The 26,049-nt window shown below is 35.6% G+C and overlaps 1 protein-coding gene across 1 annotated transcript in view; it reads left to right on the forward strand.

Moving 5' to 3' along the window:
* LOC130238338 (cadherin-12) overlaps nucleotides 1-26,049 on the forward strand; it is a 324,447-nt gene that overhangs the window by 204,630 nt on the left and 93,768 nt on the right. Inside the window, exons 4-6 of the mRNA XM_056469330.1 lie at nucleotides 6,889-7,008; nucleotides 18,059-18,226; nucleotides 25,505-25,692. Coding sequence (XP_056325305.1) covers nucleotides 6,889-7,008; nucleotides 18,059-18,226; nucleotides 25,505-25,692 — 476 coding nt within the window. The remainder of the gene's footprint in view (nucleotides 1-6,888; nucleotides 7,009-18,058; nucleotides 18,227-25,504; nucleotides 25,693-26,049) is intronic.

Raw genomic sequence — 26,049 nt, forward strand, 5'->3', positions numbered from 1 at the left:
AAAAGTATTCATCCACTTTTTCAAATTCTTAAGCATATGTTAGGCTTTAACACTGTTATGCAAAGATACACAAGTAAACAAGTCCTAAAACAACATGAGATCCGCTTAAAATATTACAATTACAATTTTTGTCTTCCTCTCTACCCTATATTTTAGTATAATTTACTTCTCGCGGTGTTACAATAGTGTTTTTAATGTTGAGTGGTCTGTTGTAGCCTGTAATTAAAGTTGGTCTATTCTAGAGGCACCCTGTGGTCACAGAGAGGAGTACAGCAAAATATTAGCCCTCCATAAAATCAGTGAATACATTTATTTGCTAGTGTATGTAAAAATGTCAAGATTTTTTTTATTTACTTTATTTTCATTAGTTTTAAGGTAAAAAAAAATATATATATTTTCTGTTTTGAAAATTTTGCTGAATTATATTTATAAAATTATATTGCATTATATCATAATGATAATTTAATATTTATTTAGTTATATTTAGGATTGATTGATTGATTGGTTGGTTGGTTGGTTGGTTGGTTTGTTTGTCGGTTGATTGATTCATTGATACTTTTACTTTTACTTCACTGCAATAACTCTATTCAACTTTAATTACCGTGTTCAGCACTGGTTTAAAACCAAGGAACAGGTGAGCACAATAATCAATTAAGAAATGAATAAAGACCTCTCTTTATTAAAACAATGCACATGCAAATGCTGAGTAATTCACATAATTCACAATATGTTCACATGATTGATCATTATAAAGCTAAAATGACTGGACTTGCAGACTGAGTACATCTGAGTACATCTTACAAAAGCTGTAAATTAAAATGATCATTTTTGTCTCAAAATCAGCTGAATTTAATTTTAGTTGTTTTTAGGATTGATTTGATTGATTGATTGATTGGTTGGTTGGTTGGTTGGTTGGTTGGTTGGTGGATTGTTTTATTGATACTAACTGTGATAGTAACTGTGATCAGTGCTAGCTTAAAACCAATGAACAGGTGAGCACAATAATCATTTAAGAAATGAATAAAAACCTCTCTGTATTAAAACAATGCATTTGCTATTACTGCAAATGCTGAATAATCCACAAAATACATAATATCTTCACATGATTGATGATTATATAGCTAAGAGTACATCTTACAAAAGCTGTAAATTAAAATTATCATTTTGGTCTCAAAATCAGCTGAATTCAATTTTAACTGTTTTTAGGATTGATTGATTGATTGATTGATTGATTGATTGATTGATTGATTGATTGATTGATTGATTGATTGATTGATGCAGGAACAGGTGAGCACAATAATCATTTAAGAAATGAATAATAAAGACCTCTTTGTATTAAAACAATGCATTTGCTATTACTGCAAATGCTGAATAATCCACAAGATATATAATATCTGTACATGATTGATGATTAAAAAAACTAAAAATGACTGGAATTAGTAATACAGACTGAGTAGAAAGTTTAATTACATCTTACGAAAGCTGAAAATATTAGGCGGGAAAAAAATCACTTGCTACAACAGCGTACATAATTTCACCAATATAATCGCCTTTCATCTTTTAAGCACAAGAAAGCAGATGGCAAACAGTTTTGTAGGATTTTTTAAATGAAAGCTTGTGAGTATAAAGAGCTGTTTTTCATCATGGAAAATGGCAAGAGCATATTCGGGTAAACAAAAGAAGCGAGTAAAGCTTTACGTGGCACGCGGTAAAAAATCAAGAATAAAGCCTGACATACAATTCAGTGTCGAGAGTAATAAACTACATGGCCTATCCTGCACGAAGCCCTTTTCATGTTGCTTCCCCCGAGGATGACAGATCAGGGTAATTCACTTTGAGATTGCCTTTTCCTTGATCTGAATGGCAATGAAATGAAACGAAACCCTCCCCTTCCCAGCTGAATCAAAGCTCCTCGTGATCTCAGATAGCGAAATGTGAATAGACCGGTTTATAAGTGCACCAAAGACCCCACTGGAAGCTGGAAGCCTATTTTACAGATGTCTATTGTGGCTCCTGCAAGCATAAAGGCATATCCGAGTCACATAAACAAGCATACGTTGGTTTTGCCTGTATTTGTTTAAATTGGACGTATTTTTTATTGGATTATTGGATTTTGTTATGACTGAATGTGACTGTCTAATTTGGAGGTCACTTAAAGGAGTGCATCGGTGTACGTTTTTTAGTGCTTTTCACCCTTCTGTGTGAAGGCCAGAACAATCTGAAAGCATATCGATGTGTGCCGAGACAGAGAAAGAGAGAAAAAAATTCAAAGGTAATTGCATCAGCTTGTTGAAAAGGACTTCCATTGGGAAATGGCCTTGATTTAAAATCTGTACAATTACTTCTTGGCTTCTTTTGTTGTTTTTTTCCCTCTCCTTTCTCTTTTTCAAGGCCTTCACATTTCTGTTCTCATCTCAAACACTGTGACAGCTAATTCATTTGGAGTGTTTTCATTAAAACTACATCAAATCACAACCCTTTGTATACTTTCTTATTATTAAACGTCCCTGTTGTGGACATTTCTGCAGTGCATGTTCTTCTACAGATGACAGCGTTCGAAATAATCTTACATCAAACTCTTTTAATATCTTTTGTCGGTGCATGAATTCATTTTGCTCTGCTTTTAGATTAATGCAATCAAGGCTACAGTGGAAGGGATGTAACATTTCTGGCATAGGCGGAGGGTGAACAAACTCCAGGGTAAGGCTAAGATATGCACTGCCCTTTAATGCATTTACTAAAGCACCGCCTATCAACAAACATATTATATTCAACAAGCAAATTAAATTATTTGATTAGATTCATTCAGATAATATAGTCACTTTGATATGCAGCCAAGAGCCAGAAAATGAGTGGACCTAAATAGGGTGGACCTCAGTGCCTACTCTTAAAGTATAATAGTGTATAATAGCTAGTTTCTTATATTTATGATCTCTGGTAATATAGTAATTTATTTAACAAGTGGCATTTGAGTATCCAACTCAAAAATAAATAAATTGCAAAAATGTGTCAAGAATCCGAAATCATTCACTTTGCCACGAGGCGAATCGAAAACTGAACTTGTAATTCAGCAATAAATATATAAAACTAAGCATTTTTAAACTGTAATTAGGATACTGAGTTTATTTTTCTTTATTAAGCTAGACACAACAAAAAAGACAATGAAAATATGACAACATAAACTTGGTGTTTATTTGCGTTATCTTATTGGCAATTGAATTAAAGGCAACCATTGCAGAGTAAAGGTGATCCAGTAGCCATTAGCTAGCGTGAGTAATTATTTGTTTAAATTAGATTCATATTATTCAAAATACAAATTAAAACATAATTAAAACTCTTGACTTCCCATCACCCCTGTAGAAAACACAGCAGAATTAAAATGCAAAACAAGATTACTACACTAGGCTAGAATACTACGTTACAATGAAACAACCGAAATAATCATTTCATTTATTACTGAAAACTAATTACACCAGAATAATATATTATTATACCCCTCTCGTAATACTCATTTTATGTCATTTATGTCATTTTATTTCTTACGTCCTTGACCAGCAAATCAGAAAAGTCCGCTGGCCAGCATTTTCTGTTTCGTTTTCAGAGCTGCTGCCAACTCCAGTCAAAAACAACGCTCATCAGTGCAAAGCGGAGTTGGACAGTTCCATTTTTGTGCGGAGGGGGACTTTGAATTTGATTGGCAAACTTACAATAACTAAAGTGTTCTGTTAATCATTAACATTAAATTACATTCATATTCAGCCTTACACACGCTCCACCTATGATTTCTGGTCATTTTAAAAGTGCTGAAAATTGTAGAATTTCAACACAGGCTAATTGTGGATATGTGGATATGTCTACATTTCTGAAGAGCGCAAAATTATGTAGCTAGAGGTACGCCTGGCCGCATTTCGTCTTTAAAATGAACGCTAAAGGGTTTTTATTTATTTTTATTTTATTGCTTTTGAAAACACTTTCGGTTTGGTTTAGGGAAGGGGGTGGGTAGATCAGTCTGTCAGAGTCAGTCAGTCAACAAACAAGCTGGTCTGGTCAGCTGAAGTGTATATTGCGCCCTCTGGTGGATTTAAGCGAGAAGAAGATGCTTGAGAGAAATTTTAGATCATCAGAAAGCATCCACAGCGTCCTCTGATGGATTTGCAAATACATAAACTGTGAACAGATGTACCTCCGGTTACATATTTTGCTGTCCACAGAAATGTCAACCTGGGTATGTATCCGCAATGAGCCTGGGTTGTAGAATTTTTATAAAAGCACTTGTTATTAGTGAATTAGTTGAATTATTGAATAAATGTTGAATTAGTGAATAAATATCAACATAAAAAATGTATGTAACATTAAGTTATGATTTCTAAAATTGTTGTCAATGTAGGGACTGCACCGGGTTTTTGAGTTATATCATAAAATGCAAAATCACACAAAGGATAAAAAAAAAATATTACTTTATATACTGTATAACTCTTGAAGATCAAGAATATCAATTCTTTATATATCAGACAACAGTAAACGTGTACGGCTGCAATCCGAAATCTACTACTCATTTAGGAACTACATTTCAATTCGAACAGTTAGAAAAGTAAATTCTATATGTTACAAATGTGAGTAGTATGAATGGAATTTGGACGCACTACTGTACATCCACCAATTATCATTATCACATGACCTGCAAGCACCAGTTGTGTCGTTTCACTCAGATTCACAAATTTTCTCATGGCATCATGTATAGTGTAGCATTAGTTTTTAAGCGCACTTCAGAATCTCGCTGGTAGAAGAGTAAGTCAGTAATACTCTAGTAGTACTTCTCCCATACTTTTTTTTGCATACTATGAAATTGGACATACTACTTGGCATACCGTTTTTAACATACTATATTGTTGGGAAATATGGAATTTTGCACACAGCCAATGGCTGCATCTGAAATTGCCTACTACTCGATTAGGTACTACATTTGAATTTGAATTTACAACATAACCATTGGAAAAGAACATTCTATATAGCATGAATGTGAGTATTATGACTGTAACTCGGACATACTACATCCGCCATTTGTCATTATGAGGTGGCATATGACATAAGCATTGCCTCACTCTCATTATTGAATTCTCTCATGTGGCATAATGGGATAGCATAGAATCTCTCCGAAATTATTAGGCTGTCCGGGTACTTCTCGCTTACTGTTTTTTGAATGTACTGTACTATGAATTCAGACTCGGCTGGGTCAGTTGGCATTTCTGTGTTGAGTTTGCATGTTCTCCCAATGTTCGGGTGGGTTTCCTCCGGGTGCTCAGATTTCCCCCACAAGTCCAAAGACATGCACTATAGGTTAATCGGGTAATCTTAATTGTCCGTAGCGTACGCAGTGATAGGTTGCAGCTGGATGGGCATCCGCTGTGTAAAACATATGCTGGATAGGTTGGTGACCTGTGGCAACCCCTTATAAGTTGGCGACCTGTGGCGACCCCTGATTAATAAAGGGACTAAGCCGAAAAGAAAATGAATGAATAAAGTCAAACATACTACTTAGCATACTGTTTTAATGTACTGTGTAACAGGGAAGTGTGTGATTTCGGACACAACCAATTAAAGACTATAAAATAAACAAGATGTGTCACTCGTATAGTTTTGAATGGGGCGAATGAAGCCCCACCTTCTAGTAGCCAATCAGCAATTGATATAGACTGATGAGTCTCCGAGGGAGGGGCTCGAACAAGGCGTAAAAGACAATTGTTGATTAACTTTATTGCTGATTCCTAATATGAAATTTTATCGTAAGCTTGGCAAGCATTTTTGGAGAATTTGATGTTTTCCCATTCAAACAGAATGCCCAAGCATACTGCCCGAGAGGTGTTTCAAAGATGACTGCAGAGTGAAATGAATTGCCTTAAAGGTACTTTGAGCCAATGTGTTGTTAAATTATTAACATTTAAAAATATTTACATTTAAATTTGTAAATTACCTAATTTATATAAAAGTGATTGGCTAAAAAAGGGATTGGGAATGCAGTGAAAATACTCTATAGTCTAACCCTGCATTATACATGTACATGTACTATACAACTCTATTTCATTTGAAAGGGTTGTAAGTCAGGTAAATATATTTTCTGAAAACATGTGAATCACAAAGCCACTTCTGGTAGTAAAGGTCTAGAAGGATGCATGAAGGATTACATTTCATTCTATTTTTACTTTTAATAGCTAGAAAAGATGAGTATTTTATTTCAGTTGAGCTGAAAGAGGAATTTGATAAAAAAAGACTTTAGAGTCTAATGTTGAATCTCATTTAAAAGATGCAGAATACACATTTGGATGGATGGAAATCATTATATAAATACTGTAAATGGACTACACAAGAGCGATATCACAAAAGCAGGAACATGATATTAATATAATCAAGAAACTATTTCTGAAAACTATTTCTACAGAGGAAATAAAAGGAGTCGTTTCTGTAATACACCAGAGCGACAACACATCATTCCTGCAAAACGGTGAGATGGCCAAAGCACAGAATTCTGCTGCATTTCATAAAAAACACAGCGTTTCGGCAGCCCGTGACCATCAGCTCATTCTACAGTATGGACCATTTGTCATTTATTGGGTAATCTAAAAGTGCTGCCTTTGTATTGTAAAAACTGCCATCAAAATACAGTGGAAAATCAGTACATTGCCATCTGCTAGGCTTTATATCAGTCCCCTCATAACCCATTCCATATAATGATGTGCCTGTTTTCTAGTCCCAGTCAAACCCTACATTCAATCTTCTAAAGGCCGAACCGTGAACTATTATAGTAATAACCTTGAACAAAGCACGTCTTGCACATTTTCTCTATATATTCATGCAGTTTAACACAAATAAATGCACTCTGTCTATTTGCAGGTACGTATGTGATGAAGGTGACAGCAACAGACGCAGATGACCCTACATATGGAAATAGTGCCAGAGTCGTGTACAGCATTTTGCACGGCCAGCCGTATTTCTCTGTGGACCCCAAAACAGGTAAAGCAACTCCGAAATATGAGTAGTTGACTAATAGTAAGTAACAAATTTTATTTTATTATTATAATTTTTTTAATTATTATTATTATTATTATTAAAAAATTAAAATAAAGATTACATATTTTTTTAGTTATGTAGTTTGAATTCTGATTATTTGATAAAATGGAAGTATCGCAAACTTTTGATAAAATATAAGGGGTCGCAAACTTTTGATAAAATATAAGGGGTCGCAAACTTTTGAAAAAATATAAGTGATTGCAAACTTTTGATAAAATATAAGGGGTTGCAAACCTTTGAAAAAATATAAGGAGTCGCAAACTCTTGAGAAAATGGTAGAAGTCGAAAAATTTTTGAGAAAATAAAAGAGGTTGCAAACTTTTGAGAAAATATAAGGACTCACAAGCTTTTGGGAAAATAGAAGGGGTCGCAATTTTTTGAGAAAATATAAGGACTCACAAGTTTTTGGGAAAACAGAAGGGGTCGCAAACTTTTGAAAAAATATAAGGGGTCGTAAACTTTTAAGAAAATATAAGGGGTTGCAAACTTTTGAGAAAATATAAGGAGTCTTAAACTTTTGAGAAAATATTAGGGGTCCAAACTTTTGAGAAAATATTAGGGGTCCAAACTTTTGAGAAAATATTAGGGGTCCAAACTTTTGAGAAAATATTAGGGGTCCAAACTTTTGAGAAAATAATAGGGGTCCAAACTTTTGAGAAAATATAAAAGGTCGCAAACTTTTGAGAAAATATAGAAGGTTGCAAACGTTTGAGAAAATATAAGGGGTCACAAACTTTTAAGAAAATATAAGGGGTCGTAAACTTTTCAGAAAATATAAGGGGTCGCAAAATTTTGAGAAAATATAAGGGGTCGCAAACATTTGAGAAAATATAAGGGGTTACAACATTTTGAGAAAATATAAGGGGTTGCAAACTTTGTCAATTCTTTAAGTTTTATTTTTTTTACTTTAAACTGAACTGTACCATAAAACTCTTCCTTGGTATATAGCAATAAATAAAAACTAATAATAATATGCAAATAGTGTGAGAGCAGTGTATTTTAATTGTTCTGCACTTATCTTGATATAGTGCTATTTAATTTACATTAAATTATTTAAAAAAATTTCCATGACTTGCTGGATTTTCCTTTGTCATACCATAAAACAGTTTTGAAATCTGCCTCAAAATCTAAAAATAAAAATCATAATACTAACACAGCGGTTTTTGTGACCAGAGGTGCATGGAAAACATGTTTAACCATTTCCTGCATTTTAAATGACAACAATACTAATACTATTCATATTTGCCATGTGTGACAGTGAAACTGCGCATGAAATCAACTACCCATCTAAATACAAACGTTTGCAACATAAATAAAATGAAATTATTACAGCCACAAATAAGTTGTGCTTCGCTTATGTTATACAACAGACCAGGCTCATTAATTTCACAGTTCACAGGTTTCAACATAATTACATTCATTGACCCTATTAGACAAATAAGCTCTGGGGTTTGATTTGATAATGTGGCCGGCCTCGAAAAATGGATTCGTAAATCAAAATGAATTTACAGTAACTGATGCCTTGTCAGCTAAATAGGTCTGCAAAGATCTGTAATTACAAAATCAGGTTGTATGTTTTAGAAGATAATAAAGGTAATGTAAAAGCACATGGATTTTATTGCTGTTTATATGATTGGTAGAACTGTAGCATATCTAATTGAAGCAGCAAAGTTGAATAGTCTTAGTGAATATTTTGTTATGCACTAGTAAGAAGTAGGGATGGACGATAGGTTATCATTTGAAATACAGCAGGGAAAAGAAGTATTGAACATGTCATGTTTTTTCCTAGAAATATTGTTTCTAAAGGAGCTGTTGACATGGACTTGAACTAGATTTTGGTAAAAACACAAACAAAAATAAAACAATGAAAGTAAGTTATGTGTAATAACAATGAAATGACACAAGGAGAAAGTACTAAACTACTGAAATTTATTTAATATTTAAAGTGGTGATGGCAGCTTAAAGACACCTCTCATATGGAGAATGAAGTCACATGCATGGTTCAGATCTGAGTATTTCACAGACTTCAACAGAGTGTAAAAATATTGATGGTTCTATGGGTCTCGTCTATCAAATCTGATCTTTATTTAGTACTCTTTGGTGGAGAATCCTGAAGTCAGGTGATTGGTTGGGCCATTCCACAGCTTTATTTTCTTTCTCTGAAACCATTTGAATTTTCTTGGCTGTGTTTTGGATTAATGTCTTGCTAAAATGTCCACCCTGGTTTCATCTTCATCCTAATAATGTAGACGTTGAACTAAAGCGGCTAATATTCATTAATAATGATGAAGAGCAGAGGGTTGCTGATCAACTACCGAGAGATTTCAGCTGCTGTCTGGGCTTTCTCTGCCTTTCCACACCTCCCTTTCTTCATGTGTTCAATACTTTTTCCATGCATCATTTGATTTGATTACATATAACTTCATTTGTAATGTAATTAGTTTAGTTTTCTTTGCATATATGGATTTCTTTGGTTGTGACCAACATCAGGTGAACATTTCAAGTCAACAGCACCTTTAGAAATGAGTTTTCTGAGAAAAATGGTGACGTGTTCAATACTTAATTTCCCCGCTGTATACCTGTCAAAACTTTGCACAAAATAAGAAAAACTAGCGTTATCATAATAATATTGATAAAACCTACAGTTGGTCTGTGCTAATATTTTATTACAGTAGCATGTTTTCGTTATTGAGAGTCTTTACAAACAGATTTACTGTATACTTTTACGTTGAATGCACTTCATAACATCATTGAGTGTTTAAAATCACTCCTTTTTGTGACCAGACATGTTTAGTATCAAAGATTGAGAAAGAATCATGCTATTTTATCATTTTATAGTACTCAACATATAATTTAGGCTTATACCCAGGATGGCTTGAAGAACAGGAATAATACAGATATTACCACAAGCATTTGTTTACTGTGTTTATGTTTGATCCACTTATCCATTTTTAATCATCATTATCCTCTTTGCTCTGTAGCAAGGATGATTTCTTCTGTAATGTATATGTGGTGTTTGTGCACGAGGGTGCTCTCTAGCGTTCACAACACTATTTGAGAGCTCTTTAACTCTGCTCCTGAATACTAACTCATTCATTCATTCATTTTCCTTCGGCTTAGTCCCTTATTTATCAGGGGTTGCCACAGCGGAATGAACTGCCAACTATTCTAACATATGTTTCACGCATATGATGCCCTTCCAGCAGCAACCTAGTACTGGGAAACACCCACACACTCTTGCATTCACATGCACATTCATTCTCTATGGTTGATTAAGTTAATCTAAATCCCTTATAGTGCATGTCTTTGGACTGTGGGGCAAACCAGACCACCCGGAGGATAATCATATCAAATTATTATTATAAAATATTGTGATATACTGTATTTTTAAGTCCATATCGGTCATCCGTAGTCAGGAGCGTTTACTCCATTGATTGTGAATGTCCAAATGGACATCATCTGCAGTCAATAGCCTGTAGTATCCAATAAAGAATAGCACAAACCTACAAGACGAACTTGATGTACAGGGTATGTGTGGGCATTTCCAGCTTGTTTTTACTATGGTTGTAAAAGAATGGAGCATAGCAAACAGGAATATATGACTAAAAATATAATATCCTGATATCAGAGAACCCAGGGGGGCCCAAAGGGTGACATTCTGTAGACGAACAAATCAAATGACTAGTAAGGAAGAAAAATCTGTATTTGTCCCAGACCATATCAAAAAAATTGGCAACACAACCCGACAGTAAACAAAACCTGCCAGTCGAAGGCGGGAAACAAAGGCAGGGGGTAAAACACAGAACTGAGAGGAAAAAGACTCGTAAAAAACTCACACTTTAAAGAAATAGTTTGCACAAAAATAAGTATTTGTTCACCATTTACTTATAATCAATTGGTTTATTGCGTTTGCTTTTTCTGTTGAACATAGTGGGGGAAAAAATGCAATGGAAGTCAATGGCTACCGGTTTTCTGCATTTTTCAATTCAATTCAGTTCAATTTATTTCTATAGTTCTTTTACAATGTAGATTGTGTCAAAGCAGCTTAAATTTAAGTAATTTGAAATTGGAACTGTTGTCAGTCCAGTTTTTAGAGTTAAAGTTCAGTTTAGTGCAGTTCATTTTTCTAAATATCTTCTTTTTGGTTTGACAGAAGAAAGAAACCCAATTAAGTTTGATAAGTTACACTGCAAAAAAATTCTGCAAAAAAAAAAAGAAAATACTAATTATCAGCAATAAAATAAAAGAGTGTTTTATTTACACTCCGTTTATAATTCTTGTGAATTTAATTATGGGACCTTGATCTCTGCTTTGTTGACTTGATGTTAAAAATAGGCACACAGACTTTTAATTTCAGCCAGCCAGCCTCAGAGCTTCTCGGTGAACTGTCCTTCCATTATAAATTTGCCACATTTATTGTCTGATCTTCATATATATGATATAAAGTGGGTATCAGACTGGTCAAGAAGCACTGCATTAAATTCCATTTTCCTGCCCCATGTCTTTAAAATAGGAGTTTATTTTAGAACATTATTTGCAATGGAGTTTCTGTGCTTGCCTGCTGATGCTGATGGCGTTAGGGGTTACACAGTCTTTCATCTCATTTTACGTTTGAACAACTAAATAAATGAATTAGTCCCTTTATTAATCTGGGGTCACCACAGTGGAATAAACCGCCAACTTATCCAGCATATGTTTTACGCAGCGGATGCCCTTCCAGCTGCAACCCAGTACTGGGAAACATCCATACAAACTCATTCACACACATACAGTACGGAAAATTTAAGTTACCCAATTCACCTATAGCACATGTCTTTGGACTGTGGGGGAACACCCGGAGGAAACCAACGCGATTATAAAGAGAACATGCAAACTCCATACAGAAACGCCAACTGGCCCAGCAGAGGCTCAAATCAGTGACCTTCTTGCTGTGAGTCGATCATGCTACCCACTGTGCCACTGTGATTCCCAACTAAATGAATACTTAAATCTATTTAACTGAATGTATTTAAATGACATTGCAGCATTGATGCTGTGAAAGAAACCTCATTAAACCTCAATAAACCTCAAACTATCATTGGCTGAAAAACAACAGCTGTGCATATAGTCTATTCAATTCTACAGTTTAAGAAAGTGACATTTATTGACATTTTAGTAGTATGGAATAATATAATTTATAACAAATAATATAGAGAGGAATAAGTCTGTAAAATAACAGAAAATGTACTGAATAAAGCAGTTTAATACATGGTTTTTGTCCCTTAATACACCACACTAACCCAGACAATATATCACTTTACACTATTAAAAAATCGAATAAAAGTCACTTTTTCAAACTTTTCAAAGCTAAAAGTTGTTGGAAGAAAGATCGAGGTCACATAATACAACTCAAAGCATAAATAAACAGGAAACAAAATACACATAAACACATGAATCACAAAATACAAATAAAAACAGTTTTTTTACAGTGTATTTTTGGGTCAATTATTGATAAATAAAATAAAATAAAATAAAATAAAATAAAATAAAATAAAATAAAATAAAATAAAATAAAATAAAATAAAATAAAAAAAAAAAAAAAAAAAAAAAAAAATGGATATTTGCCACATTTTAGTTCCAATTAATATTATTTTTCCTTACATTAAAGCAGAAGTTGAGTTTCTGAAGAATTTTTTTACCTTCACTGCCAGGAAAAAATGCATGGTTGTGCAGTAAATTGTAATTTTAAGTGAAATATTTTTTTAATTACCACACAAACTTCAAAGAGAGAAACTAAAGTTAAAAAAAGCCTTGAGAATCATACGTGACATCCCATTTACATTTCATCTGAAATTGTCATTGTAGGAAGGTCCATGCCCTTCTTAACCACTCACCACCATGTCTAATTCATCCTATGAAGCGCTCTCTTGATCTGGGAAAGCTTCTTGTGGAGTTGGGAAACGCATTAGTTGTGCTTTACAGAGGGAGAGCGAGGAAAGGTGTTACTACACTGGCTTTGCCACATTGTTAAGACTGTCAAGAATCTGAGGTTTTAGGACTGACCTCAATCTTTTAGCTGGAGAAAAAAAAACACTTGAAGGTAAAGGTGTATAACACTGGATGCTGGCAGGGTTTTACAGTCTGATGCCCACGGAGAACATTTTAAGTTCTCTTTGTGCTTTAGAATCTATATGAGCTTCAAAGAACCCCACTTAGCAAAGAGAGAGTTTTTTCTTTTGTTAGAAGCTGATTTCTAGAAGCATTTATGTGCTCTGAATGGTATATCGTGAAAAAAAAATTCTAAAGAAACATATATGCATTTAATGTGCCATGCAGGCTTCTTATGTTAGGCTTCTATGGAAACTACAGTAAGTGCAAAAATAAAATATCAGTAAAACAAAACCCTAGAGACAATAATATGGATGCACAAATTTACATATGCAACTTCCCATCATGTTTACAAGAATATGTCAGGTACAGTATAGTTAGCTCAATCATGTGGCACAAAAATGTATTTCAGTAAATGTGATGCAGTGAAAGTGAATGGATTGAGCATGAGATTATAAATAATAAGTAGTATAATAAATGATGTATTAGGGTCCGTTCTTTGTACGTGGATTACTCTATTAGCTGAATTTGGTTATTGATGGTTTGACACAATTCAGGGATCCGTTCTTCATACGTCGCTTAAATGATGTAAGGTGACTTGGCAGATCCTGGATCTTTTAATCTTGATAACTGATCTCTGGCTAGTTTGGTTGTTCAAACAAGTTTGCGAATAAGAATAAAATGTCTGGATGAACTGATCTGAGATCGCTGCGTGTGCTGTGATATCGATTCTCGAATTCATGATCAGCAATGCACTGATTGGCTGACAGCACAGTAGTGTAATGACATCATCTGATTAATATTCCATTATCCATGTGAGCAAAATTACATAAAACTCATGGTAATGGATGTGTTAAATATTATACGCAATGGCTTTCCACATTTGTTGTGGGCTGCAGGCTTTACACTTTAGAGCGGATTTTCTTCATTATAGTAGCCTATTTAAGTTTATTAACTGGTGTAAGGAATAACTGGCTATTTAAATTAATTTTGCATCAAAAAAGCATTTTGATATTGGTAAAAGCATCAAATCACCATCATATGAGCTGTAAAAACATGTGCATGACTGCATAAATTATTATTCCTTTTATTAAAAAAATTATTCACAAATTTATTATCATACAATTTATTATCATACACAAATTGTACTAAAGCTGGGTCGGTATCTTAAAATAGTACGCGTTTGTGTCTAAAAAGTCCATATTAATAAATGTTCTCTTTGTACCGACCCAGCTTTAGTACAATTTGTGTATGATAATAGACATCCACGATGTTCTTTTTATTTATTTATTTATTTTTTTTAAGGAATAATAATTTATGCAGTCATGCTGACACCTAATATGACAGTGATTTGTGGCTTCACAAACGTTGCAGACACCTTTGCAAATATCAAAATGCTTTTTTGATGCAAAATGAACTGAAACAGCCAGTTATTTCTTACACCGATGAAGAAACTTGAATAGGCTTCTATAATAAAGAAAATCTACTATAAATGTAAAGCTAAATAAATTGCTAAATGAGTGTGCAAAGCCTGCAGCCCACAACAAATGTGGAACATTATTGCGTATCATATTTAACACACCGTTTATTACGGATTTTATGTAATTTTGCTCACATGGATAATTGAATATTAATCTGATGATGTCATTACGCTGCTGCGCCATCAGCCAATCGTTGCATTGCTGATTATGATTTCGAGGATCGATAGATCTGTCTTTCATAACACACGCAGCGATCACAGATCAGTTCATCCATTTTAATCTGATTCGCAAATTTGTTTGAAGAACCAAATTAGACAGATCAGTTATCAAAATTTAAAGATCCAGGATTTACCAAATCATCTTAGATCATTTAAGCTAGGTACGAAGAGCGGACCCCTGGTGTTATTGTTTATGTGTTTTTTTGTTTGCTTGTTCCATCAATCCCTCATTTATCACTGAAGAAGCCATTTTACAATACAATTAATAAAATGCAGTAGACATTTTTTATATGGCTATTTTATAAAATGATGAGCTTGATTTCATAGTTAGTATCTCATTGTAACCATAATCTCTTAGAAATTATTTAACATTGTGCTGCATAATATTTACCCTAATATTTCCCTCTACCAGGCATTGAAAAGGTTGAGAGTGGTCAAGTACAACAAAATTTCAGCCTTTAATATTGAGGCTTTTTTATATCAAACTGTTTAGGAATTAGAGGTTAACGGGGCTGTGTAGTGTTAAAAAGCTTGACTCTGTATTTGAGTTCTGTTCCATGGGGAGAGAGCACGCTGTTTTCTGTTTTATGCAGATTAAAACCTACCATGATTAAGGTTTTACAAATGGTTAGCATCTCATTAGCCAGGAAATACTTATCTGGATGAGCCATGGGTAATATATTTTCTGAGCCAGGAGGATAATGCATCATCTATAACCCTTACTCAAACCCTAAAATAATACTAGAATATATAGAAGCCACTGGTTCGAGTCCTGGCTGAGTCAGTTGGCATTTCTATGTGGAGTTTGCATGTTCTGCTCATGTTCATGTGGGTTTCCTCAGGGTGCTCCGGTTTCCCCCACAGTCCATAGACATGCGCTATAGGTGAATTGAATAAACTAAATTAGTCGTAGTGTATGTGTGTGAATGAGTGTGTATGGGTGTTTCAAAGTACTGAGTTGTAGCAGGAAGGGCATATCCTGGTTATATAACATAGGCTGGATAAGTTGGCGGTTCATTCCCCTGTGGCGACCTCTGATGAAAAAGGGACCAAGCCGAAGCAAAATGAATGAATGAATAAATGTTTTATTGCTGAGCTACAAAAAAGCTAATTGAAATTAAATGTTTCAATTAAATGTTGTAAATGAATCTCAGTTTTTAAAATGTAAATATCACTTGACAAATCGAGGACTATGCAGAAGACATCGGCGAGCAAATCAAGGCAAAAACTAGTGTAACTAATGTTATAAATGAGATAGTTTTTTGTTTCTTCTGTAATAAGCTCATTATAAATTTCATTTTGTCATATCCATATCACCCTGCAGCCCAAGACCAGTTGCTCACAGTCAGTGGTCAACTGGTCAGTACCTGGATGGGAGACCACATGGGAAAACTAGGTTGCTGTTGGAAGTGGTGTTAGTGAGGCCAGCAGGGGTCTCTCAACCTGTGTTCTGTTTGTGAGTCCTAATGCCTCAGTAAAGCCCCCTAATGCCCCACTATTCTGTCAGTGGGCGGCATATTTCAGATGAGACAGTAACCGAGGTCCTGACTCTCTGTGGTCATTAAAAATGCCATGACACTTCTCGTAAAGAGTAAAGACGTAACCCTGGTGTCCTGGCCAAAATCCCTCTCAGTCCTTAACCATCATGGCCTTCCAATAATGCCCATCCACTGAGTTGTCTCTATCACTGTCTCTCCACTCCACCTATAGCTGGTGTTTGGTGAGCGCACTGGTGCCGTTGTCCTGTGGCTGTCATCACATCATCCAAGTCGATGCTACACACTGGTGGTGGTGCGAAGAGACCACCCATGATTGTGAAGCACTTTGGGTGTATGGCCAAACACAATAAATGCACTATATAAATACACATTACATTACATTATAAACTGTAAAATAAAATTACACTGTATTAGTTAATAAAAAAACAATGTATAGTCATTTTTAATCATTGTTATATAAATTAGGAAATCACCCATGGCAACTATATTTACCTGCAGCCCACTAACCTCAATCAAGTTTGGTTTTTGGCTTTTCATAAAAAAAGTTTGGGCACCCCTGGTTTAAAGTAGTTGTTTAAAATGAGTTGAAACAACTCAATTATTAAAGGTTTTTTGGGACAACTTAATTGTTTTGTTCAACCCACTTAAATTTGAAAAAATGATTGAGTTAACGTAATGGATTTATGTTGGGATAACATGAGGGAATTGTGTGAAACCCATCCTTTTCATTCATTCATTCATTCATTCATTTTTCCGGCTTAGTCTCTTTATTCTTCCGGGGTCGCCACATTGGAATGAACCGCCAACTTATCCAGCATATGTTTTACGCTGCGAATGCCCTTCCTGCTGCAACCTAGCACTGGGAAACACTCATACACTCTCATTCACACACACTCATACACTACAGCCAACTTTGTTCATCCAATTTACCTATAGCATATGTGTTTGGACTGTGGGGGAAACCGGAGCACCCAGAGAAAACCCACAGCAACACAAGGAGTACATGCAAACTCCACACAGAAATGCCAACTGCCAACTAACTCAAAAGACTCGAACCAGCAACCTTCTTGCTGTGAGGCGATAGTGCTAACCACTGAGCCACTGTGTTGCCCCATTTAAACCCATGATTTTTTACAGTGTATTACCTGTTTATTTTAGTATAATCTTTACATACAGTAAATTTAAAATAGTATTTTTTAAGGTAGTTATATTGTAAGAAATATAGTTATCGCAACACTCAACAACAATATCACACATCACATATTTTCCCAGTATCGTGCAGGCCTAACACAAAAGTAGTGTGTAAGAGGTAAGCCACCAGACAGACACTGATAATGGGAGAGAGATGACACATTGCACCTTTAAGTTTCATTTGCTTCAGTTTCCCTTTTCACAGTGCAGCAGAACTCCATCCATTTCCTTTTTTTGTGCCTCTCAATTTTCTTATCTCAATTGTGTCTGTTATTTTAGATTACCGCTCACATCCCTTTCTCAGCAGGCCTCATTCTCAGGTCTAAACCCTATTCTTCTCCTCACCTTACCCTCTTCTCTGTAATCCGATTCTCTTCGCACACTGATACCTGCCTGGATTCACAGCCTCTTCATCTGCACTGTCTGTCTCACTATCCCTTTATCGTCCTTTTCTCTGCTCTCTTCTTTCCATTAACACAGTCTCGCTGTCTGTTTTTTTTTTTCGAACTGTGTGCAGGAGTGATCCGGACAGCTCTTCCTAACATGGACCGTGAGGTGAAGGAGCTCTATCAGGTTCTCATCCAGGCCAAAGACATGGGCGGGCAGTTGGGGGGTCTGGCAGGGACCACCACCATCAACATCACTCTGAGTGACGTCAACGACAACCCACCAAGGTTTTCTAAAAGTAAGTGGCAGTGTAATTGTTTAACAGCCAATCTGAAGTTGTAAACAAGAAAACTTTCAGAAGTGCTGTACAGTATATGGTTTATATAAAATATACATGTTTGTTTTTTAAAGGAGTTTTATTCAGTACACTCAAAGAAGTTTAATACAGTTGCGCATAAACCTCATGACCATTTTTTAATATGATGACCCTTACAAAAAAAAAAAAAACCCACGAACTACACATGCAATCAGGTCACAATTAAATGCAAAACACAACTGGAACACTCATGACTTTTTCTGTTGTATTTTCTGTTGTTCTGAAGCCAAGTTTCACGTGTGTTTGTCGTTTGCTTCACATGGGATTTTAGGATAGGATTGCACATATGCAACACACACGTAATAAGTTGCTTTGGAGCATTTTCTTTAAAAAAAAAGAATCATTGTTTCTGTCATGGTTCTGAAAGCATGTTTTTCTCCATTTGTGCGATATTAACATGAGATTGCACATGTGAAACACACATGATACATCTTGTTTTTCTAGACACTCAAAGCACTTTACACAATGGGGGTGGGGGGGGGGATCTCCTCATTCACCACCAGTGTGCAGCATCCACCTGGATGATGCAACGACAGCCATATTGAGCCAGATCACACACCAGTTGATTGGTGGAGAGGAGACAGCATGATGAATTCGATTATGATATGGGGATGGTTTGGGGGCCATGATGGTCAGAAGTCAGTGGACAAATTTGGCCAGGATGCCGGGGTTAAACCCCTTCTGTTTTTCAAAGGACAGCCTTGGATTTTTAACAACCACAGAGAGTCAGTACCTCAGTTTTCTGTCTCATCCAAAAGACGGCGCTCACTGAGCAGTATATTTCCTGTTGTTGTTGTTGTTGTTGTTGTTGTTGTTGTTGTTGTTGTTGTTGTTGTTTTCAGATACAAATATTCTGTTTCACATGCATTTGTTTCATTTGTGTTTAACATGTGTTATTAACACACTTACTCTTTCCCCATACACCCCACACTCTCTTCATAACTTGCACTCCCCATAATCACTACACTATTTAATATTTGCAAAAATAAAAGTGTACATATTCTTTACACTTTGTTGCACTAATTCATTTTGAATTGTACACATCCACTGCACATATACATTTGTAATTATTTTCATATCTATCTCAGGGCTTTCCACACATAGACTTTACTTGGGCGGGCTGCCAAGATAAATTAACGACCACCCAAGTATATTTAGTGACACATTTGTTTTTGTTACTATTTTTATCATTCTTTTAGATTTTTTTTTTGTATGCGCTCAATCGATCAAAAATGTTTGTTTATATTAAGTAGTGAAAAATCTTCTCTCGTTTACCTTATTTCATATGTGCTGTGGGTAAAAGGTGTGTTTCAATCCGGCCACAACCACAAGTATATTTCAAACCTGTGGAAAGCACTGCTATCTGCATACTTCTGATTATTAATAGCAACCTGTTCATATATTCATCTATTGTTAATCTCTGTTCATAGTTAAAAAAAACTTGTATATAAATCCTCATTGTACATCCATCTTTAAATATTACCCATAGTTTTTCTATAATTGCATTTTATATATTATACCTATACTGCATTGCTGCTGTTGCACTCCTGGTTAGACCTAAACTGCATTTCAAGATTTCATACTTAGCTGACGATTGATTATAAGCAAGTTTGGCATGATGTCCAGGGAGAAAGCCCTGAGCTCAAAAGGTCCTTGAGCCCTGGGCTCCCTCCCGTTTGCAGGGCGAGAGGGGAGCTCTGAGCTCAGGTAGGTCAGATATGTAGCCACTGATTTGATTTCAGTTTATTGACAATGATGTATTGTATGTATTGTACTGTAAGTGTATATTGCATTATTTTTACTTTTAAATTTGTTACAACTTCCTGCCCAGGGACTACAGATGTAAATTAGCTTTATAGCTAACTCTGGCACAACATGTAAACAAATAAACATATAAATAAATAAATTAATTAAAAATGTAAATTAAAATTGATCAATTAACTTGTAGTGCATGTTTTTGGAATGTGGGAGGAAACCGGAGAACCCGGGGGAAACCCAGGCAAGCACAGGACGAACATTCTAACTTTGCACAGAAATGACAGCCGGCCTGTTAAAGGACTAGAACCAGTGACGTTCTTGCTGTGAGGCAACAGTGCTAACCACTGGGCCACCGTGCACCCTATGAAGGGAAAGGTGGAGGAGTAGGGGTTGAAGGGGGATTCTTCAACTCAAAGATGACTGTAGTGAGAAACCCTGGCTCTTTATAGTGGTTTTATAATCATCTGGTGGATCTTACATAGATAATGCAGAACTAGCCATGTTCAATCATAGTCACATGATCCTCTCGAAATTAGTTTATAAATAAACTTCACTTCGTTGCCTTGTAATTGTCTGTGTAATGACAATAAAGTTGAATCTAAACTAATTTAAACATGAGATTGCCCATGTGAAACACACATGAAACATGCTGTTTCGGAACATTGTCCTTTCCCTTTATTTTTCAAATAAAAATGTTCCAAAACATTTTCAGTTTTTGTTGTTGTATTCACATGCAAATGTTATGAAGACGTGTTTCACATGTATTCCATGTGTGTTCCATGTGTGTTTCACATGTGAGTTTAACATGAGATTGCACATCCAACACATGTGAAAGGTTGTTTTAGAACTTTTTTTGTTCTACCCAATCAAAAACATTCCAAAACCAGCTGTGTGTTTAACATTTGATTTTAAAATACGATTGCATGTGTGTTGCTCATGTGTTTTTTTCTCTAAGGCTGTGAAACAAAGCATGTTAGGTGTGTCTAAAGCTTTTACTCATAATGCAAATGCAAGATTTTTAAATACACATACCATTAAAAAGATTTAAAATGCAATGCCTTCATTAAGAAAATGTTGTAAGGTGCATAAATAACCTTGAATCTTGTTTGCATAAACATGTAAATGTAACATGTCTGGAGAAGCAGCAGAGTGAGATTAAGAGAAAAAACAACATAGACACATTACTCACAAACATAATTAGTTCTTGAGTGGATCAGCATGTTACATTTGAATATTTCATGAATTAAAGGGATAGTTCATCAAAAAATAAATAAATAAATAAACTGAACAAATTACTCACCCTGAAGTGTTTCAAACATTGATTTGAACACAAAACAAGATATTTAAGTATGCTTGAAAATGAAATTTATTAACATCCATATTTGGAGGGAAAATTGCTATGGGTAGAACTGTCACGATGTTTTGTAGTACGATATACTGCACCAAAATATTTTACGATAAACGATAGTATTGTCAATTTAAGACCATTTTATGACACTCATTATATAATGCCAGAATGATAAAATAATATTGTTACAATGCAAGTGCACTCTTTCAAAGAACACATAATATTTTATTCCTCAAAATATTTCATGTAATTTTAACAATTTATTAATGAGGCATTGGAATCAGAATGTGAAAACGCCTCCTAAATAAATAATAATAAATGTAAACAAAAAAAAGTGCAAGGTAAAAAGTAAGAGGCTGCGACATCTGCTGCCAGATCTATTTGCAGTTGTCAGACACCCACCTGAAAATATACTAGAGTCGTTTATAGTAAATACTGTAGTGTTTTTAACCACACTGACAGTTCCAATAGACATAGATATGTCGCACAATCAGCTAAAATGTTGCTAGAATTGTTTTTTATGTATGGGCGATATATATTGCATCTCCAAAAATGCTTGAGGTCATGTCCATGTGTTGTGCGATAAGTGCATATATTGATTATTGTCACAGGCCTAGCTATGGGAATCAATGGCTACCAGTTTTCAACATCTTTTACAATATATTCTTGTGTGTTAGGCCGTACTCACACTATATACAGTTGCCTTGAACCGGACCGAAGCACACTTGTCCTCCCTCCCATCTCCTCGACGGCCCGCACTCGCATTGCATTCGCGCCTGAGCACGCTTACGTCATCAATGATGTGCTGTTCAGTAAGAAGCGCTCTCGCTCAGCACAGTAGAGATTTCTTGAGTCGTTTGGGATGCAGTGACGCGCAGTCAAATATTGTGCTGAACAGATCCGCCACTTTTGACGCTCATAAAGTCTGCATGCTGCAGGAATTAGGAGGTTTACTAAAGGTGCAGCTGTCGTGCAGTGAGGGGTTTGTGTCTTTAATAATCTACAACAGTTTGCGTTCATTGAACAGTAAGAATGATTAATAAATCCACATGAAACAGTCCCGTAAAAGTCACGTCTCATCTTGAGTTTTGGGCCCAGGTGTGCTTTACACTCACACTACAAGCGTACCACCCAAGTGAACCGCGCCCTGGCACACTTCTTCCAACGGGGCCAGGGCTGGCCAACTGAACTGTGCCTGAGCCCGATTCAGAGCACTCACACTTCTCAAACGATCCGGGAAATGGGCCTGGGCACGGTTCGGATAGCAAAGTGTGAGTGCGGCCTTAAACAGAAAAAAGAAATGGAAATGGGTTTGGAACAAGTGGAGGGAGAGGAAATGATGGCAGAATTCACTTCTGAATTCATTACTTTTGGGTGAACTATCTCTTTAATGAGATTTCAGAGAAAAAAATGTCTTAAACAGGCAATCACACACAAAATAAAATAAATAAGTGTGCTGTCTTAACATCCTTTTATGTTAAAACTCTATATATATATATATATATATATATATATATATATATATATATATATATATATATATATATATATATATATATATATATATATATATATATATTCATTTTCAATGTAGCCGTTTTAAACAAGTGCACATCAACAGGCTCCATTTGCGCTCAGAAATCGTGAAATAGAAATCATGTTGAGTTTCAGTGATGAGCACTGGTTTTCTCGCTGTGTAAATATTGGTAATACCCTGGGAGAGGAGCAGATTTCCATCAGCACGTCTCAGAGGATGGCACTATGATGACTGCTGAATTCTGGGCTATGCCTCTGAGTCTCTCTCTCTCTCTCTCTCTCTCTCTCTCTCTCTCTCTCTCTCTCTCTCTCTCTTGTTGTTTGCTTTTTGGTGCATTGCACTAATGCATCTAATGACTTCTTAATTAACTGAGGTGCTTTTTGCGGGCATGGCCACTCAACACATTAGTTTTTACTAATCAGCATGATCTGTTTGTGCATCTTCACTAGAACTGAGGTAAATGACTAAAAGTTGCAACTCTGCTAGCTTAACTACTTTTTAAGTAGTGTGGATTTAGTTCAGTGGTATTCAAACTTTTGCCCGAAGAAGCATTTTTCTAACAAAAAAGAGTGCATAGTAAAACAAACACTACATTTCTGTTTTTTTTATGTCACATTTAGAGCCAGGTCCATTGAGGCATTTATCAAAAGCTCTCTTCAGCAATAATGTACAGTTGCCAACTTGTGAATGTTGGCACAAGAGGAAAACTGTGGCATTATGCATTGGTCTTTATGTACTCATGTACTTTTTTTGTTACTATTGAGCATTTTGGAAACATTTTACACCAACATGCATTTGCATGAGAACCAATATGTTGTAAGCATAAGTATTATGTAATATAAGGAAAGTATTAAGACTTGGAAGTACTAAACAAGGCAAATTAGTGCAGGATCAAAATCTTGTAGAAATTGCTGATGGGAGTAGAAAGTTCTAGACTAATTTACTGACAATAGCTCAATAACTCCCAAAATAGCTCAAGAAATTTAGGTTTTGAACTAGGTGACATGATCAGGATGTTTTCAACATTTACCATTTCAAGAGTTCACACTTAGCTGATAATCAATAAAGCATATCTGGCATGTTGTCCCGGGAGAGAGCCCTGAGCTTGTAATATCCCTGAGCCCGGGGCTCCCTCCCGTTAGAAGGGCGAGAGGGGAGTTCGAGCTCCAGTAGGTCTCGAGAACTCCCCTGCTTGTCACCGCGTTAGAAGTGTAAACTAGGGTTGTTTTCGGTGATAATTTGGTTTAGTCGATTGGCTATGGTTTATGTTTTTGGACGGTGGGAGGAAACCAGGGGACCTGGGGGAAACCCACGCGAACACGGGGAGAACATGTAAACTCCACACAGAAACACCAACCAGCCCGATAGGAGGTTGGACCAGCGGTGTTGTTGCTGTGAGGCAACAGTGCTTCCCCTTTTTCCGATGGAAAAAGGGGAAGCACTGTTGCCTCACAGCAAGAACCGTTTTGCATGCAACACTTTTTTCAGTGTATATGTGGTTTTTCTTTACTTTTATTTATTTATTTGTTTGTTTGTTTGTTTGTTTATTTATTTACTTATTTATTTATTTTTAATAAGTATGTTTATTGAAAATATATTTTAACATTATGTAGAATGTAAGAATACAAAGGACATTTCTCATAATCAATTATAAAAAATAATCAATTATTAAAGTCTAACAGAGGTAATGTTTCAAACAACATCAAAGTCTGTGGGTTGTTTTCTGACAATATTTTCTTAGGCGTACTATAAAGCTTTTTCTTTCCTTTAATAGATTTTTGAATGTTTTAAGCTGCGACTTTGACCCAACAGCACTTTTAAAATCAAAAAACATATAGGCAAAACAAAATTAATACCTCTTGATGATACATAAAGGGGCGTCACAGTGGGAAGCACGATCGCCTCACAGCATGAGGGTCACTGGTTCGAGCCCCGGCTGGGTCAGTTAGAATTTCTGTGAGAAGTTTGCATGTTCTCCCCGTGTTCGCATGGGTTTCCTTCAGGTGCTCCGGTTTCCCCAACAGTCCAAAGACATGTGCTATAGGTGAATTGAATAAGCTAATTTGGCCATAGTGTATGAGTGTGAAAGAGTGTGTATGGGTGTTTCCCAGTGTTGGGTTGCAGCTGGAAGGGCGACCCCTGATTAATAAAGGGACTAAGCCAAAAGAAAATAAATCATTGAATGATACATAAAGGCTTTATAATGTAAATGATTGTGCAAGAAAATTAACCTGGCTCATGATGTATACGTGAGCGCATATTCACACACGAGCGCATATTCACACAACTATTTTATATAAGTTACAGCATCCAAGACAATTTCGATGAACAACATAATACATATATTTGCTCTCCATTTTCATTCTAAACAAGCATAAACTCACATCAAAAACCCTGAAGTAACCTGGAGTGAAATTACCAGCGAACATTAATTTAATAGTGAACAACCTATTTAATGTGAGCAGTGTATTAGAGTTTGTTATCCTCCTAAAAATGCACAGAATTCCCCAGCACTGCTATACACATGTGCTTGAAGAGATGCTCATATATTCTGCAGGCATCTTCCACCTGCGTGTACCGGAGTCATCAGCAGTCGGCTCAGCGGTTGGCAGAATCAAAGCTCATGATCTGGACATTGGGAAGAATGCGGAGGTCGAATACAACATCGTCCCTGGGGATGGAGGAGCCATGTTTGATATCACCACCAACGAGCACAATCAAGAGGGGATCATCATGCTCAAAAAGGTACATTGCAATCTGTATTAACTTCAATACTGATTTTTGGCAACTTGTAATGTGCATTTACAGTGAAGGAAATATATATTATAAATATTTCTAAAGCAGATGTTGATATCGGATTGAACCAGATTTTAGTAAAAACCAAAACAATACAAACATCAAAATAAAACAAAAAAATGTGTCATGATGAGTTATGTGGAATAACACTGAAATGACACAAAGAGAAAGTGCTGAACTGTTGAAATATATTTAAGACTTTATATAAAAGGCTTTTTTGGTAATGGCAACTTAAAGACGCCTCTCATATATGGAGAATGAAGTCACATGCATTGCTCAGGTGGGATTTTTTTTTCGCAGACTTCA

This window comes from Danio aesculapii, chromosome 12, assembly GCF_903798145.1.
Source record: "Danio aesculapii chromosome 12, fDanAes4.1, whole genome shotgun sequence".
Classification (NCBI taxonomy): domain Eukaryota; kingdom Metazoa; phylum Chordata; class Actinopteri; order Cypriniformes; family Danionidae; genus Danio; species Danio aesculapii.